Here is a 15351-nt window from a genome sequence, read left to right on the forward strand (position 1 = left end):
CTGCGAACACCCTAACTTTCACCACCACTCTATTTCCATTAACTTCGTTATGGGGAACCCACCTTTCAAGCCCTCATCAAAGAGCAGAGGGAGTTTCAAAAGAAGCAAGAGAAGTGCCTGGCAACTCTTGCTGATGCTTTGTCACGACTAGCACCATCTTACTCCACCCCTAGTAAACATGCCTTGGCATCCTTGTCAAACCCATCAATTCTAACATCTAGCATTGATGCCATAATCCCGGAAGGAAGTGAGACGCTTGACGAGATTCACTCTCAACCCACTCTTCCGAAGGATGAAGCTAGTAATGTGGGCAAGAATTTTGTTGAAGATGGGAAAGAGAAGGAACATGAGGAAGGTGGTAGCTATGGATATCAAAAAGGTCTAAGTGATGAAGAAGTCCACAAGAAGGAGACCTTGAGTATGAAGAAGATGAAAGTACCCCACCAAGCTCCCTCAACCAAGAAGATAAGTTACCCCAAACCAACGGGCAAGCGGAAGTATCCAATAGAAAGATCAAGAGAATCTTGGAGAAAGTGGTTAACCCACAGTGGAAGGATTGGAGCTCCAGATTGGGAGATGCATTATGGGCCTATAGGACCGCTTACAAGACCCCAATCGAAATGAGCCCCTTCCGCATTGTTTTTGGGAAACCTTATCATCTTTCGGTTGAGATCCAACATAGAGCCTATTGGGTAGTGAAGATTTGCAATCCGGATTTAAAAGGGGCGGGATTGGAATGTAAGCTCCAATTGGACGAGTTAGAATGCCTTAGGTTGGAAGCATATGAGAATGCTCGATTCTACAAGGAAAAAGCTAAGGCATTCCATCACCAAAATATCAGGAGGAAAAACTTCAAAATAGGTGATGAAGTGCTTGTGTATAAATCGAGGTTGCAATTGATGCCTAGTAAATTAAGATCCAGATGGGATGGGCCATTTAGAGTGGTAGATGTCAAACCTTATGGAGTGGTGGAGGTGATTCACCATACCAGTGGAGTTAAGTTTAAGGTTAACGGTCATAGAGTGAAGCTGTACCATGCTCAACCAAAGAATACCAAGGAGTTGGAGATTTTCCTCCTTGGGGAAGTTCTAAGTGACCAATGAAGCCATGCAAGTCCAACTTAGGACTCTAAACCAAAGTGCTCGGTGGGAGACACCCCACCATGGTGACATTTTTCTAACTCTATCTCTTGTTTATAGTCTTTTGAGTTATTTGCTTTTGTGATATAATGCTTAGTTTAGGTTTGTTTGATGATTTTGACTTGTGTAGATTGAATTACTTGTGGACTATGATTTTGTGCTTGTTCTAATGATTTGGGGTTTGGTATGTTATTGAACTAAGGTTGGAAACCTTATTTTTTGAAGAGAAAAGAATTTTCTGAAACAGGGCATCTGTGCATGCGCACCCAGCTGTGCGTGCACACAAAACTGTGAGTTTCGCCATCTGTGCGGACGCACAAGCCTGTGCGTCCGCACACGCCTTGACATGCCCTCTGGTCGCAGTGCCAGCACAGTTTGTGCGTGCGCATTGCCCTCTTTTCTCTGATCTGTGTGTGGACACAGCTACGTGCGTACACACACGTTCCCTTCCATGCCTCATGTGTGCGTCCGCATAGACGTGTGCGTCTGCACACCCATTGTAATCCCCTCTGGTGGGAGCGAGGGAACAACTTGTGCGTGTGAACAACCTCCCCCATTCCTGTCCTCTGTGCATGCGTACGGACCTGTGTGCGCACGCACACCTATTTTTGTCCACATGTTAAAAAAAATCCTTCTCTGTGCGCGCGCACACCTGTGTGCGCCCGCACATCCTTATGCAACCTCTCTGGTTGCAGCGTTCGCATGCTGTGTACGTTCGCACGCTGTGTGCATTCGCACCATCCTAAGTTTTTGCTTCTATGCGTCCGCACAAACTTCTGTGCGTCTGCATAGGTCGCGTTCTGGGCAATAATATGGCAGCCTGCCTTGTTGAGAGGTAGCCCCCTCTTTTCTTCTTCTCTTCACAGCTGCATCTCCCTTCTTCTCTGCCCAGCCCCGCCGCCGGCTACCACCGCCTTCAGCCACCTCCGGAAACCACCACTTCTCTTTCTTTTTTTCTCTTTTCTTTCTTTCTTTTTTTCCTTTTCCTTTTTCTCTATTCACCACCGATGAGTTCTCTTCCAGTGTTATTTTTCGGCGAGTCCAATCACCGTGATTTGCAGTGGCTATAAGGAGTGCCATTGTTTCTCCCTCGTTCTTATTTTCTTCAACCTCTATACCTAAGGTTTTTGCTTTCCCTTTCTTTTCTTTTTATGTTAACATTTTTGCATTTTGTTTCATTCCTTTTATGATCGCTTAGATTAAATTTTTTGTTTTCATTGTTGTTTCTTGATTTTGCAAAGTGTTTTCCTTGATTATTGAGTTGATTAGGATCAATGTTAAGCTTAATTATGATGAACTTGCACATTGCATTCCACATGTTTGATAACATGCTTTAATGAATTCTTTGCTTGATTCATATGGCTTGGCCATCATATGATTTCCACTTATCTCTTGTTAGGCATATAGTTTGAATTGTGCATCTTCATTTGTGAATTTGATGTTGATCAAATTGTTTTACCAATGCATTTTCTTGTTGATATGCTTTGAGTTAAACCACCCATATTCTCAAGAGTTGTGTACCTTGCTAATGGGTGAATGTACTTGTAAATGCATTGTCTAGGTGGAATATGAGTTCATTGTTCATCTTGAATTTTAAAATGAGTAATCACTTTACCAGTGTTCAACTTTTGATGATATCTTGTGCAACTTTGGAGTATTGTATATGTAACTACCACTTGTTAAAGATGAATAAATGACAATTCCTTTTTGGTGCTTGCTTGGAGTTGCTTGCATTGTCATGTTTTATATTTGCAACTTGAGCACTTAGTTGTATAGCTTTAAGCTTTAAGTTGTTTTAAGAGTGTGACTGTTGTTGTGTGCGGCAGGTGTCTGTGTTCCACCCGCGCACTCTATTGGAATATACACACCACCATTCTTGTGAATCACACTATCTTCAAGCTTACAACTAAGGATTTAATTTGCTTGAATGTATTAAGTGTTTCCTCATTATTCCAAGTTATTGTTGTCCTGAGAGCTTAATATTTTCTGTTTTCTTTTTAGGATGTAAAAGAAAGGTAAAAAGCTGATCACTTTACCGGTTGTGCAACATATAACCCGCGCATAAGGACCCTATCTCATGGATAGTCCAAGCGTTAAACCGGATATCTTTGTCAACTGGTGCACGAAATTGCAATAACACTTTTGCAATCTCGCACAACTAACCAGCAAGTGCACTGGATCGTCCAAGTAATACCTTGCGTGAGCAAGGGTCGATCCCACGGAGATTGTCGGCTTGAAGCAAGCTATGGTTATCTTGTAAATCTTAGTCAGGAGATCAGAAATTATCAGGATTGATTGTGAAAAGCAAAAGAACATGAAATGGTTACTTGTTTTGCAGTAATGGAGAATAGGTTGGGGTTTTGGAGATGCTCCATCTTCTGAATCTCTGCTTTCCTACTATCTTCTTCATCAAACACGCGAGTCTCCTTCCATGGCAAGCTCGTGTAGGGTCTCACCGTTGTCAATGGCTACCTCCCATCCTCGCAGTGAAAGCTAATGCACGCACTCTGTCACAGTACTGCCAATCACCGGTTTGGTTCCCTCCCCTACCGGAATAGAATCCCTCTTTTGCGTCTGTCACTAACGCCCAGTAGGTTACAGGTTTGAAGCACATCACAGTCATTCAATCATTGAATCCTACTCAGAATACCACAGACAAGGTTTAGACCTTCCGGATTCTCTTGAATGCTGCCATCAGGTCCTGCCTATACCACGAAGATTCCGATTAAAGAACCCAAGAGATAACTACTCAATCTAAGATAGAACAGAGGTGGTTGTCAGGCACGTGTTCATAGTTGAGAATGATGATGATTGTCACGGATCATCACATTCATCCGGATTAAGAACAAGTGTTATCTTAGAATGGAAGCAAGCATGATTGAATAAGAAACAGTAGTAATTGCATTAATCCATCAAGACACAGCAGAGCTCCTCACCCCCAACCATGGGGTTTAGAGGCTCATACTGTGGAATGAAATGTTTACAAAATGTTATGGGGTCATAAGGTACGGATACAATGTCAAAAGATCCTATAAATAGTAAAAGCTAGTATCCTAAGGTTTACAGGAATGAGTAAATGACAGAAAAATCCACTTCCGGGCCCACTTGGTGTGTGCTTGGGCTGAGCAATGAAGGAATTTCGTGTAGAGACCTTTTCTGGAGTTAAACGCCAGCTTTCATGCCAGTTTGGGCGTTTAACTCCAAATTCTATGCCAGTTCCGGCGTTTCACGCTAGAATTTCTGTAGGTGACTTTGAGCGCCGGTTTGGGCCATCAAATCTTGGGCAAAGTATGGACTATTATATATTGCTGGAAAGCCCAGGATGTCTACTTTCCAATGCCATTGAGAGCGCGCCAATTGGGCTTCTGTAGCTCCAGAAAATCTACTTCGAGTGCAGGGAGGTCAGAATCCAACAGCATCTGCAGTCCTTTTCAGTCTCTGGATCAGATTTTTGCTCAGAACTCTCAATTTCAGTCAGAAAATACCTGAAATCACAGAAAAACACACAAACTCATAGTAAAGTCCAGAAAAGTGAATTTTAATTAAAAACTAATAAAAATATACTAAAAACTAACTAAAAGATACTAAAAACATACTAAAAACAATGCCAAAAAGCATACAAATTATCCGCTCATCACAACACCAAACTTAAATTGTTGCTTGTCCCCAAGCAACTGAAAATCAAAATAGGATAAAAAGAAGAGAATATACTATAGACTCCAAAATATCAAAGAAACATAGCTCCAATTAGATGAGCGGGACTAGTTGCTTTTTGCCTCCGAACAGTTTTGGCATCTCACCCTATCCTTTGAAGTTCAGAATGATTGGCATCTATAAGAATTCAGAACTCAGATAGTGTTATTGATTCTCCTAGTTAAGTATATTGATTCTTGAACATAGCCAGTGTATGAGTCTTGGCTGTGGCCCAAAGCACTCTGTCTTCCAGTATTACCACCGGATACATACATGCCACAGACACATAATTGGGTGAACCTTCTTAGATTGTGACTCAGCTTTGCTAAAGTCCCCAATTAGAGGTGTCCAGGGTTCTTAAGCACACTCTTGTTGCCTTGGATCACAACTTTATTTCCTTCTCTTTTTTTTTTCTTTTCTTTTTCATTTTCTTTCTTCTTTTTTTTTTCGAATTTTTTTTTTTTTTTTTGCTTTTCTTGCTTCAAGAATTAATTTGATGATTTTTCAGATCCTCAATAACAGTTCTCTTTCTCCTCATTCTTTCAAGAGCCAACAATTTTAACATTCTTAAAACAACAAATTCAAAAGACATATGCACTGTTCAAGCATTCATTCAGAAAACAAAAAGTATTGTCACCACATCAAACTAATTCAACTAGTTTCAGAGATAAATTTCGAAACCCTGTACTTCTTGTTCTTTTGTGATTAAAGCATTTTTCTTTTAAGAGAGGTGATGGATTCATAGGACATTCATAGCTTTAAGGCATAAACTTTATTAATTTTATTAATTAAGAACAAGACTCAAATATAGATATAAGATGAGACTAAAAATAATAAATAAAAAAAAACGAAAAATAATAGGCTCCTAATGATAGAGGTTTTCACAGAGTTAGGACTCAACAACCTTGGTTTTGAGAAGTGGATGCTCCCTCAGCTTGAGAGGAGAGCTTTTGGCGTTTCATCTCTTGAATTTCACGCCCCTGCTTCTCTTGTTCCTTCCATTGTCTTCTTGGTGATTGGATGTTCTATGGGTATGAGTTCATCTTCTTCTATCTTCACCCCAGCCTCTTTACAGAGCAAGGAGATCAAGCTTGGGTAAGCCAATTTGGTTACAGTGGAATTCCTATTTGCAATTGTGTAGATCTCACAGGCAATCAGATGATGAGCCTCCACTTCTTTTCCAAGCATGATGCAATGAATCATCACTGCTCTCTTGATGGTGACCTCAGAACGGTTGCTAGTGGGCAATATGGAACGCCCAATAAAGTCTAGCCAACCTCTTGCAATTGGTTTGAGGTCTCCCCTCTTGAGTTGGTTTGGGACACCCTTAGAATTGGTTATCCACTTAGTTCCAGGGAGGCATATGTCCTCTAGAACTTGATCCAACCCCTTATCTACTCTCACCATCCTCCTATTAAAGGAATCAGGATCATCTTGCAGTTGAGGCAACTTGAAGATTTCTCTTATTTTGTCCAGATGAAAGTATATAACTTTCCCTCTGACCATGGTTCTGTAGGTATGGTAAGCGGTTCCAGTCATTCTCTGCTTATCTGTTAGCCACAGATTTGAGTAGAATTCCTGAACCATGTTCCTTCCAACCTTTGTCTCAGGATTGGTTAGAACTTCCCATCCTCTGTTTCGAATTTGCTCTTGGATCCCCGGATATTCATCTTCTTTCAGATCAAATTTAACTTCCGGGATCACTGACCTCAGACCCATTATTTTATGATAATGGTCTTCATGTTCTTTGGTTAAGAACTTCTCTTCATTCCAAAGATTCTTTGGATTATTCTCTTTCTTGCCTCTTAAATTGGTTTGTTTTCCCTTAGGAGCCATGATATTGATGAACTTTTGCTTAGTGATCACGGAAAAGCACACCAAACTTAGAGGTTTGCTTGTCCTCAAGCAAAAGAGAAGAGAGAAGAGAGGGGGAGGAAGAGAAAATTCGAATGGTGTGGTTGGAAGAGGGGGACAAACGTGTATTTATAAGGTGGGGAGGGGAGTTTTCGAAAAAAAAAAGGAATTTGAAAGGAGATTTGAGGAGATATGAGAAGAAATTGAGAAAAGGGTGAAATTTTTAAACAATGTTTGTAATTGATTTGAAATAAATTTGAAAAAAAGGTTTTGATTTTTGAAGATTTGAAAGTGAATGATGAATGATTGAAGTGTGATTTTGTAGAAAAGTATGGGTGAGAAAAGGAAAGTTTGAAAAAATCTGATTTGAAAACAAAATTGTGGTCCCCCCACCAAGCTGGCGTTAAACGCCCATCTGTTGCCCCATTTGGGCGTTTAATGCCCAGCCAGGTACCCTGGCTGGCGTTAAACGCCAGAAATTCTTCCTCACTGGGCGTTTTTCTAAAACGCCCAGGATGCTGCACACCTGGCGTTAAACGCCCAGAATGGTGCCCATTCTGGCGTTTAACGCCCAAAATGCCCCTTACTGGCGTTTTTTCGCCAGTAAGCTCATTTTCTCTGCTTTTTGAGCTGAATCCTTCTGTAACTCTGTGAATTCCTTCATTTTTGATACTTGCCTCTGTAAGAACTAATCATACACCTTCCTAATGACTGGGTTGCCTCCCAGCAAGCGCTTCTTTACTGTCTTTAGCTGGACTTTCACTGAGAATCACTCAAGTCTCAGTTTTGAGCATTCCTGCTCAAAATTTCCTTCAAGATAGTGCTTGATCCTCTGTCCATTAACAATGAACTTCTTGTCAGAATCAGTATCCTGAAGCTCAACGTATCCATATGGTGATACTCCTGTAATCACATACGGACCCCTCCACCGGGACTTGAGTTTTCCTGGAAACAGTTTGAGCCTGGAGTTGAAGAGCAGAACTTTTTGTCCTGGCTCAAAGACTCTGGTTGACAATCTCTTGTCATGCCACTTCTTTGCCTTTTCCTTATAAATTTTTGTATTTTCAAAGGCATTGAGTCTGAATTCCTCTAGCTCATTTAGCTGGAGCAGTCTTTTCTCACCAGCTAACTGTGCATCCATGTTTAGGAATCTGGTTGCCCAGTAGGCTTTATGTTCCAGTTCCACAGGCAAATGACAGGCCTTCCCATACACTAGTTGGTATGGAGAGGTGCCTATAGGAGTCTTGAATGCTGTTCTGTATGCCCACAGAGCGTCATCCAAGCTCTTTGCCCAATCCTTTCTTCGGGCTATCACAGTCCGTTCTAGGATTCTTTTTAGCTCTCTGTTAGAGACTTCAGCTTGCCCATTTGTCTGTGGATGATACGGAGTTGCCACTTTATGGCTGATTCCATATCTAACCATAGCAGAGTATAGCTGTTTATTGCAGAAATTAGTGCCCCCATCACTGATTAGCACTCTGGGGACGCCAAACCTGCTGAAAATGTTTTTCTGGAGGAATTTCAGCACGGTTTTGGTATCATTAGTGGGTGTAGCAATTGCTTCTACCCACTTAGATACGTAGTTGATGAGCGGATAATTTGTATACTTTTTGGCATTGTTTTTAGTATGTTTTTGGTATCTTTTAGTTAGTTTTTAGTATATTTTTATTAGTTTTTAATTAAAATTCACCTTTCTGGACTTTACTATGAGTTTGTGTGTTTTTCTGTGATTTCAGGTATTTTCTGACTGAAATTGAGGGTCCTGAGCAAAAATCTGATCCAGAGACCAAAATGGACTGCAGATGCTGTTGGATTCTGACCTCCCTGCACTCGAAGCGGATTTTCTGGAGCTACAGAAGCCCAATTGGCGCGCTCTCAACGGCATTGGAAAGTAGACATCCTGGGCTTTCCAGCAATATATAATAGTCCATACTTTGCTCAAGATTTGATGGCCCAAACCGGCGCTCAAAGTCACCTACAGAAATTCCAGCGTTAAACGCCGGAACTGGCATAAAAATTGGAGTTAAACGCCCAAACTGGCATGAAAGCTGGCGTTTAACTCCAGAAAAGGTCTCTACACGAAATTCCTTCATTGCTCAGCCCAAGCACACACCAAGTGGGCCCGGAAGTGGATTTTTCTGTCATTTACTCATTTCTGTAAACCTTAGGATACTAGTTTACTACATATAGGACCTTTTGACTTTGTAATCGACACCTTATGCAACCTTATGACATTTTACACGTTTTCTTCCACAGCATGAGTCTCTAAACCCCATGGTTGGGGGTGAGGAGCTCTGCTGTGTCTTGATGGATTAATGCAATTACTACTGTTTCTTATTCAATCATGCTTGCTTCCGTTCTAAGATAACACTTGTTCTTAATCCGGATGAATGTGATGATCCGTGACAATCATCATTCTCAACCATGAACACGTGCCTGACAACCACCTCTGTTCTATCTTAGATTGAGTAGTTATCTCTTGGGTTCTTTAATCGGAATCTTCGTGGTATAGGCAGGACCTGATGGCAGCATTCAAGAGAATCCGGAAGGTCTAAACCTTGTCTGTGGTATTCTGAGTAGGATTCAATGATTGAATGACTGTGACGTGCTTCAAACCTGTAATCTACTGGGCGTTAGTGACAGACGCAAAAGAGTGATTCTATTCCGGTAGAGGAGGGAACCAAACCGGTGATTGGCAGCACTGTGACAGAGTGTGTGCATTAGCTTTCACTGCGCGGATGGGAGGTAGCTACTGACAACAGTGAGACCCTACACGAGCTTGCCATGGAAGGAGACTTGCGTGTTTGATGAAGAAGACAGTAAGAAAGCAGAGATTCAGAAGATGGAGCATCTCCAAACCTCAGCCTATTCTCCATTACTGCAATACAAGTAACCATTACATGTTCTTTTGCTTTTTACACTCAACTCTGATAATTTCTGATCTCCTGACTAAGATTTACAAGATAACCATAGCTTGCTCCAAGCCGACAATCTCCGTGGGATCGACCCTTGCTCACGCAAGGTATTACTTGGACGACCCAGTGCACTTGCTGGTTAGTTGTGCGGGATTGCAAAAAGTGTTATTGCAATTTCGTGCACCAAGTTTTTGGCGCCGTTGCCGGGGATTGTTCGAGTTTGGACAACTAACGGTTTATTTGTTGCTTAGATTAGGACTGTTTTCTTTTTGTTGGTTTAGAGTCTAGTTCATATTCTAAGTTTGGTGTCAATTGCATGCTTTTTGTTTTTCTTCTTTTAATTTTCGAATTTTTTTTTATTGTTCTTAGTCCCTTTTTGATTCATAAAAGTTCTAAGTTTGGTGTCCTCCTTGTGTTTTTCCTTTAAAATTTTCGAAAAAATTAGTGTTTGATTTTCTAAAATTTTAAGTTTGGTGTCTTTTTGTGTTTTTCTCTTTCCTCTTTTTAAGAATCAAATCTTTTTCATAAAAATTTTTCAATCATATCTTCTTAATTGCTGTTTTCAAAATCTTTTTTTTCACTAATTGATTCAGTTCTCAATTTGCTTTGATCTTATTTTCTTTTTAATTTTCGAAATCTTATTTTATTTTCCTTTTGATTTTCGAATTTTTATTTTAAATTTCCTTTTTGTTTTCATTTTTATTTTTCGGTTATATTCAAAAAATAAAAATAAAAATAAGCAAAATTTATTTCTTTGCAATTATTCTCATTTCCCTTTTGTCCATTATGGACTTAAGTGGAATTAATCAGTCCAAGAGGACTCTGGGGTCCTATGCCAACCCCAGTACAGCTGCATATGGGAGTAGCATCTGTGTACCTCCCATCAAAGCAAGCAGCTTTGAGCTAAACCCTCAACTCATTATCATAGTGCAGCAAAATTGCCAGTATTCCGGTCTTCCAGAGGAAGAACCTACTGAGTTTCTGGCACAGTTCTTACAAATTGCTGACACAATACATGATAAAGAGGTAGATCAGGATGTCTACAGACTGTTACTGTTTCCATTTGCTGTAAAAGATCAAGCAAAAAGGTGGTTAAATAACCAACCTACAGCAAGCATAAAGACATGGAAACAGTTATCAGAAAAATTCCTGAATCATTTTTACCCACCAAAAAGGATGACACAGCTAAGGCTGGACATCCAAGGCTTTAAACAAGAGGATAATGAATCCCTTTATGATGCCTGGGAGAGGTATAGAGGTATGCTCAGAAAATGCCCCTCTGAAATGTTTTCAGAATGGGTACAGTTAGACATCTTCTACTATGGGCTTACAGAAAAAGCTCAGATGTCTTTAGACCACTCAGCTGGTGGATCTATACACATGAGAAAGACAATTGAAGAAGCTCAAGAGCTTATAGACATTGTTGCTAGAAACCAATACTTATATTCTAGCAAGGAATTCGTTCCACAAGAAGAGGTCACGGCAGTGGTTAATAATCCTGACCCTCAAGAACAGATGAATGAGCTCAATCAACAATTGCTCCTGATGACAGAAGAGTTAGCAGAATTTAAAGAAATGCTCCATGATACTAAGGTTGCTAACAAGAGCATAGAACTGCAGTTGAATCAAGCAAAACAGCAAATATCTAAACAAATAACAGAAGAATGTCAAGCAGTTCAACTGAGGAGTGGGAAAACACTGAAAGCCACTGCTCAAAAGAGCAAGAAGTCAATTAAGGAACAGTTGACAGAGGATGACCAAGCCACTGTTCAAAATCCCTCTGAGGACAGTAAGAGCCCAGAGAGGAATATTATTGGCGTTCAAACGCCAGAAAGGGAAGGAAAGTTGGCGTTAAACGCCCATTCCTTGCCCAATACTGGCGTTCAAACGCCAGAACAGGGAGGAAGGCTGGCGTTAAACGCCCATTCCCTGCCAGTTCTGGCGTTCAAACGCCAGAAAAGGGGGAGAAGTTGGCGTTTAACGCCCAAACTTCATCCACTCCTGGCGTTCAAACGCCCAAGGAGAATCAGGCACCTGAGAGTTCTGATGATTATCCCCCTAACAAGGCCTCTTCAACCATTTCTGTAAGGAATAAACCTGCAGCATCTAAGGTTGAAGAATATCAAGCCAAGATGCCTTATCCTCAAAAACTCCGCAAAGCGGAACAGGATAAGCAATTTGCCCGCTTTGCAGACTATTTAAGGACTCTTGAAATAAAGATTCCGTTTGCAGAGGCACTTGAGCAAATACCTTCTTATGCTAAATTCATGAAAGAAATTTTAAGCCATAAGAAGGATTGGAGAGAAACTGAAAAAGTGTTTCTCACTGAAGAATGCAGTGCAGTCATTCTAAAAAGCTTACCAGAAAAGCTTCAAGATCCTGGAAGCTTTCTGATACCATGCACATTAGAAGGCACTTGCACCAAGATAGCTTTATGTGATCTTGGAGCAAGCATCAATCTAATACCTGCATCCACTATCAGAAAGCTTGGGTTGACTGGAGAAGTCAAACCAACCAGGATATGCCTCCAACTTGCTGATGGTTCCATTAAACACCCATCAGGCATAATAGAGGACATGATTGTCAAGGTTGGGCCATTTGCCTTTCCAACTGACTTTGTGGTGCTGGAAATGGAGGAGCACAAGAGTGCAACTCTCATTCTAGGAAGACCTTTCCTAGCAACTGGACGAACTCTCATTGATGTGCAAAAGGGGGAAGTAACCTTGAGAGTCAATGAGGATGAGTTCAAGTTGAATGCTGTAAAAGCTATGCAGCATCCAGACACACCAGAGGACTGCATGGACGCTGACATTATTGACTCTCTGGTAGAAGAGATCAATATGGCTGAAAGCCTGGAATCAGAACTTGAGGACATCTTCAAAGATGCTCAACCTGATCAAGAAGAATTAGAGGAAGTGAAGGAATTTTCGAAAATTCCTTATGAGGAGGATAAGCCTCCTAAGCCTGAACTCAAACCACTACCATCATCCCTGAAATATGCATTTCTGGGAGAGGGTGACACTTTTCCAGTGATATAAGCTCTGCTTTAAATTCACAGGAAGAGGAAGCACTGATTAAAGTGCTAAGGACACACAAGACAGCTCTTGGGTGGTCCATAAGTGATCTCAAAGGTATTAGCCCAGCTAGATGCATGCACAAGATCCTGTTGGAGGATAATGCCAAACCAGTGGTTCAACCACAGAGGAGGCTAAATCCTGCCATGAAGGAGGTGGTGCAGAAAGAGGTCACTAAATTACTAGAGGCTGGGATTATTTATCCTATCTCTGATAGCCCCTGGGTGAGCCCTGTCCAAGTTGTTCCCAAAAAGGGAGGCATGACAGTGGTTCATAATGAAAAAAATGAACTGGTTCCTACAAGGACAGTCACAGGGTGGCGCATGTGTATTGACTACAGAAGGCTCAATACAGCTACCAGAAAGGATCATTTTCCTTTACCATTCATAGACCAAATGCTAGAAAGACTAGCTGGCCATGATTATTACTGCTTTTTGGATGGCTATTTAGGCTACAACCAAATTGCAGTAGACCCTCAGGACCAAGAGAAAACAGCATTCACCTGCCCTTCAGGCGTGTTTGCCTATAGGAGAATGCCTTTTGGTCTGTGCAATGCACCTGCAACCTTTCAGAGGTGCATGCTCTCTATCTTTTCAGATATGGTAGAGAAATTTCTGGAAGTCTTCATGGATGACTTTTCAGTATATGGAGACTCATTCAGCTCCTGTCTTAACCACTTATCACTTGTCCTGAAAAGATGCCAAGAGACTAACCTGGTTTTAAACTGGGAGAAATGTCACTTTATGGTGACTGAAGGAATTGTCCTTGGGCACAAAATTTCAAGCAGGGGAATAGAGGTGGATAAGGCAAAGGTAGAGGTAATTGAAAAATTACCACCACCTGCCAATGTTAAGGCAATCAGAAGCTTTCTGGGGCATGCAGGATTCTACAGAAGGTTTATTAAGGATTTTTCGAAAATTGCTAAACCTCTGAGTAACCTGTTAGCTGCTGACACACCATTTATCTTTGATAATGAGTGTCTGCAGGCATTTGAGACCCTGAAAGCTAAGCTGGTCACAGCACCAGTAATCTCTGCACCAGATTGGGCATTACCATTTGAATTAATGTGTGATGCCAGTGATCATGCCATTGGTGCAGTGTTGGGACAAAGGCATAACAAACTTCTGCATGTCATTTATTATGCTAGCCGTGTTCTAAATGATGCACAGAAGAATTACACAACCACAAAAAGAATTACTTGCAGTGGTCTATGCCATTGACAAGTTTAGATCCTACTTAGTGGGATCAAAGGTGATTGTATACACTGACCATGCTGCTCTTAAATACTTACTCACAAAGCAGGATTCAAAACCCAGGCTTATCAGATGGGTGTTGCTTCTGCAAGAGTTTGATATAGAAATAAGAGACAGAAAAGGGACAGAGAATCAGGTAGCTGATCATCTGTCCAGAATAGAGCCAGTGGTTGGGGCGTCCCTCCCTTCTACTGAGATTTCTGAGACTTTCCCAGATGAGCAATTATTTGCCATTCAGGAAGCTCCATGGTTTGCAGACATTGCAAACTATAAAGCTGTGAGGTTCATACCCAAAGAGTACAGTTACATGCAGAGAAAGAGATTAATTTCAGATGCCAAGTACTACCTCTGGGATGAACCATATCTCTTTAAGAGATGTGCTGACGGAGTGATCCGCAGGTGTGTACCCAGAGAAGAAGCACAGAGGATCCTATGGCACTGCCATGGATCACAGTATGGAGGACATTTTGGAAGTGAGCGAACAGCCACTAAAGTCCTCCAATGCGGCTTCTACTGGCCTACTCTCTATAAAGATTCCCGAGAGTTTGTGCGTAACTGTGACAGTTGCCAAAGAGCTGGTAACCTGCCTCACGGATATGACATGCCTCAACAAGGAATATTAGAGATAAAATTATTTGATGTATGGGGAATTGACTTCATGGGGCCATTCCCACCATCATACTCAAACACCTACATTCTGGTGGCAGTGGACTATGTATCTAAATGGGTAGAAGCAATTGCTACACCCACTAATGATACCAAGACCGTGCTGAAATTCCTCCAGAAAAATATTTTCAGCAGGTTTGGCGTCCCCAGAGTGCTAATCAGTGATGGGGGCACTCATTTCTGCAATAAACAGCTATACTCTGCTATGGTTAGATATGGAATCAGCCATAAAGTGGCAACTCCGTATCATCCACAGACAAATGGGCAAGCAGAGGTCTCTAACAGAGAACTAAAAAGAATCCTGGAACGGACTGTGATGGCCGAAGAAAGGATTGGGCAAAGAGCTTGGATGATGCTCTGTGGGCATACAGAACAGCATTCAAGACTCCTATAGGCACCTCTCCATACCAATTGGTGTATGGGAAGGCCTGCCATTTGCCTGTAGAACTGGAACATAAAGCCTACTGGGCAACCAGACTCCTAAACATGGATGCACAGTTAGCTGGTGAGAAAAGACTGCTCCAGCTGAATGAGCTAGAGGAGTTCAGACTCAATGCCTTTGAAAATGCAAAAATTTATAAGGAAAAGGCAAAGAAGTGGCATGACAAGAGATTGTCAACCAGAGTCTTTGAGCCAGGACAAAAAGTTCTGCTCTTCAACTCCAGGCTCAAATTGTTTCCAGGAAAACTCAAGTCCCGGTGGAGGGGTCCGTATGTGATTACAGGAGTCTCCCCGTATGGATATGTTGAGCTTCAGG

General features: G+C 41.4%; 1 protein-coding gene across 1 annotated transcript; it reads left to right on the plus strand.

Moving 5' to 3' along the window:
* The first annotated feature begins 620 nt into the window (after positions 1-620).
* LOC130974785 (uncharacterized) lies at positions 621-1103 on the plus strand. The gene has a single exon (XM_057899637.1). The coding sequence runs from the start codon at positions 621-623 to the stop codon at positions 1101-1103; it is 483 nt and encodes a 160-aa protein (XP_057755620.1).
* The last annotated feature ends 14248 nt before the right edge of the window (positions 1104-15351 follow it).

Source organism: Arachis stenosperma, chromosome 4, assembly GCF_014773155.1.
Source record: "Arachis stenosperma cultivar V10309 chromosome 4, arast.V10309.gnm1.PFL2, whole genome shotgun sequence".
NCBI classification, from domain to species: domain Eukaryota; kingdom Viridiplantae; phylum Streptophyta; class Magnoliopsida; order Fabales; family Fabaceae; genus Arachis; species Arachis stenosperma.

What these genes read in the sequence shown, in the direction of transcription:
- LOC130974785 (XM_057899637.1), top strand. Translation starts at nt 621, where the DNA reads ATGAGCCCCTTCCGCATTGTTTTTGGGAAACCTTATCATCTTTCGGTT.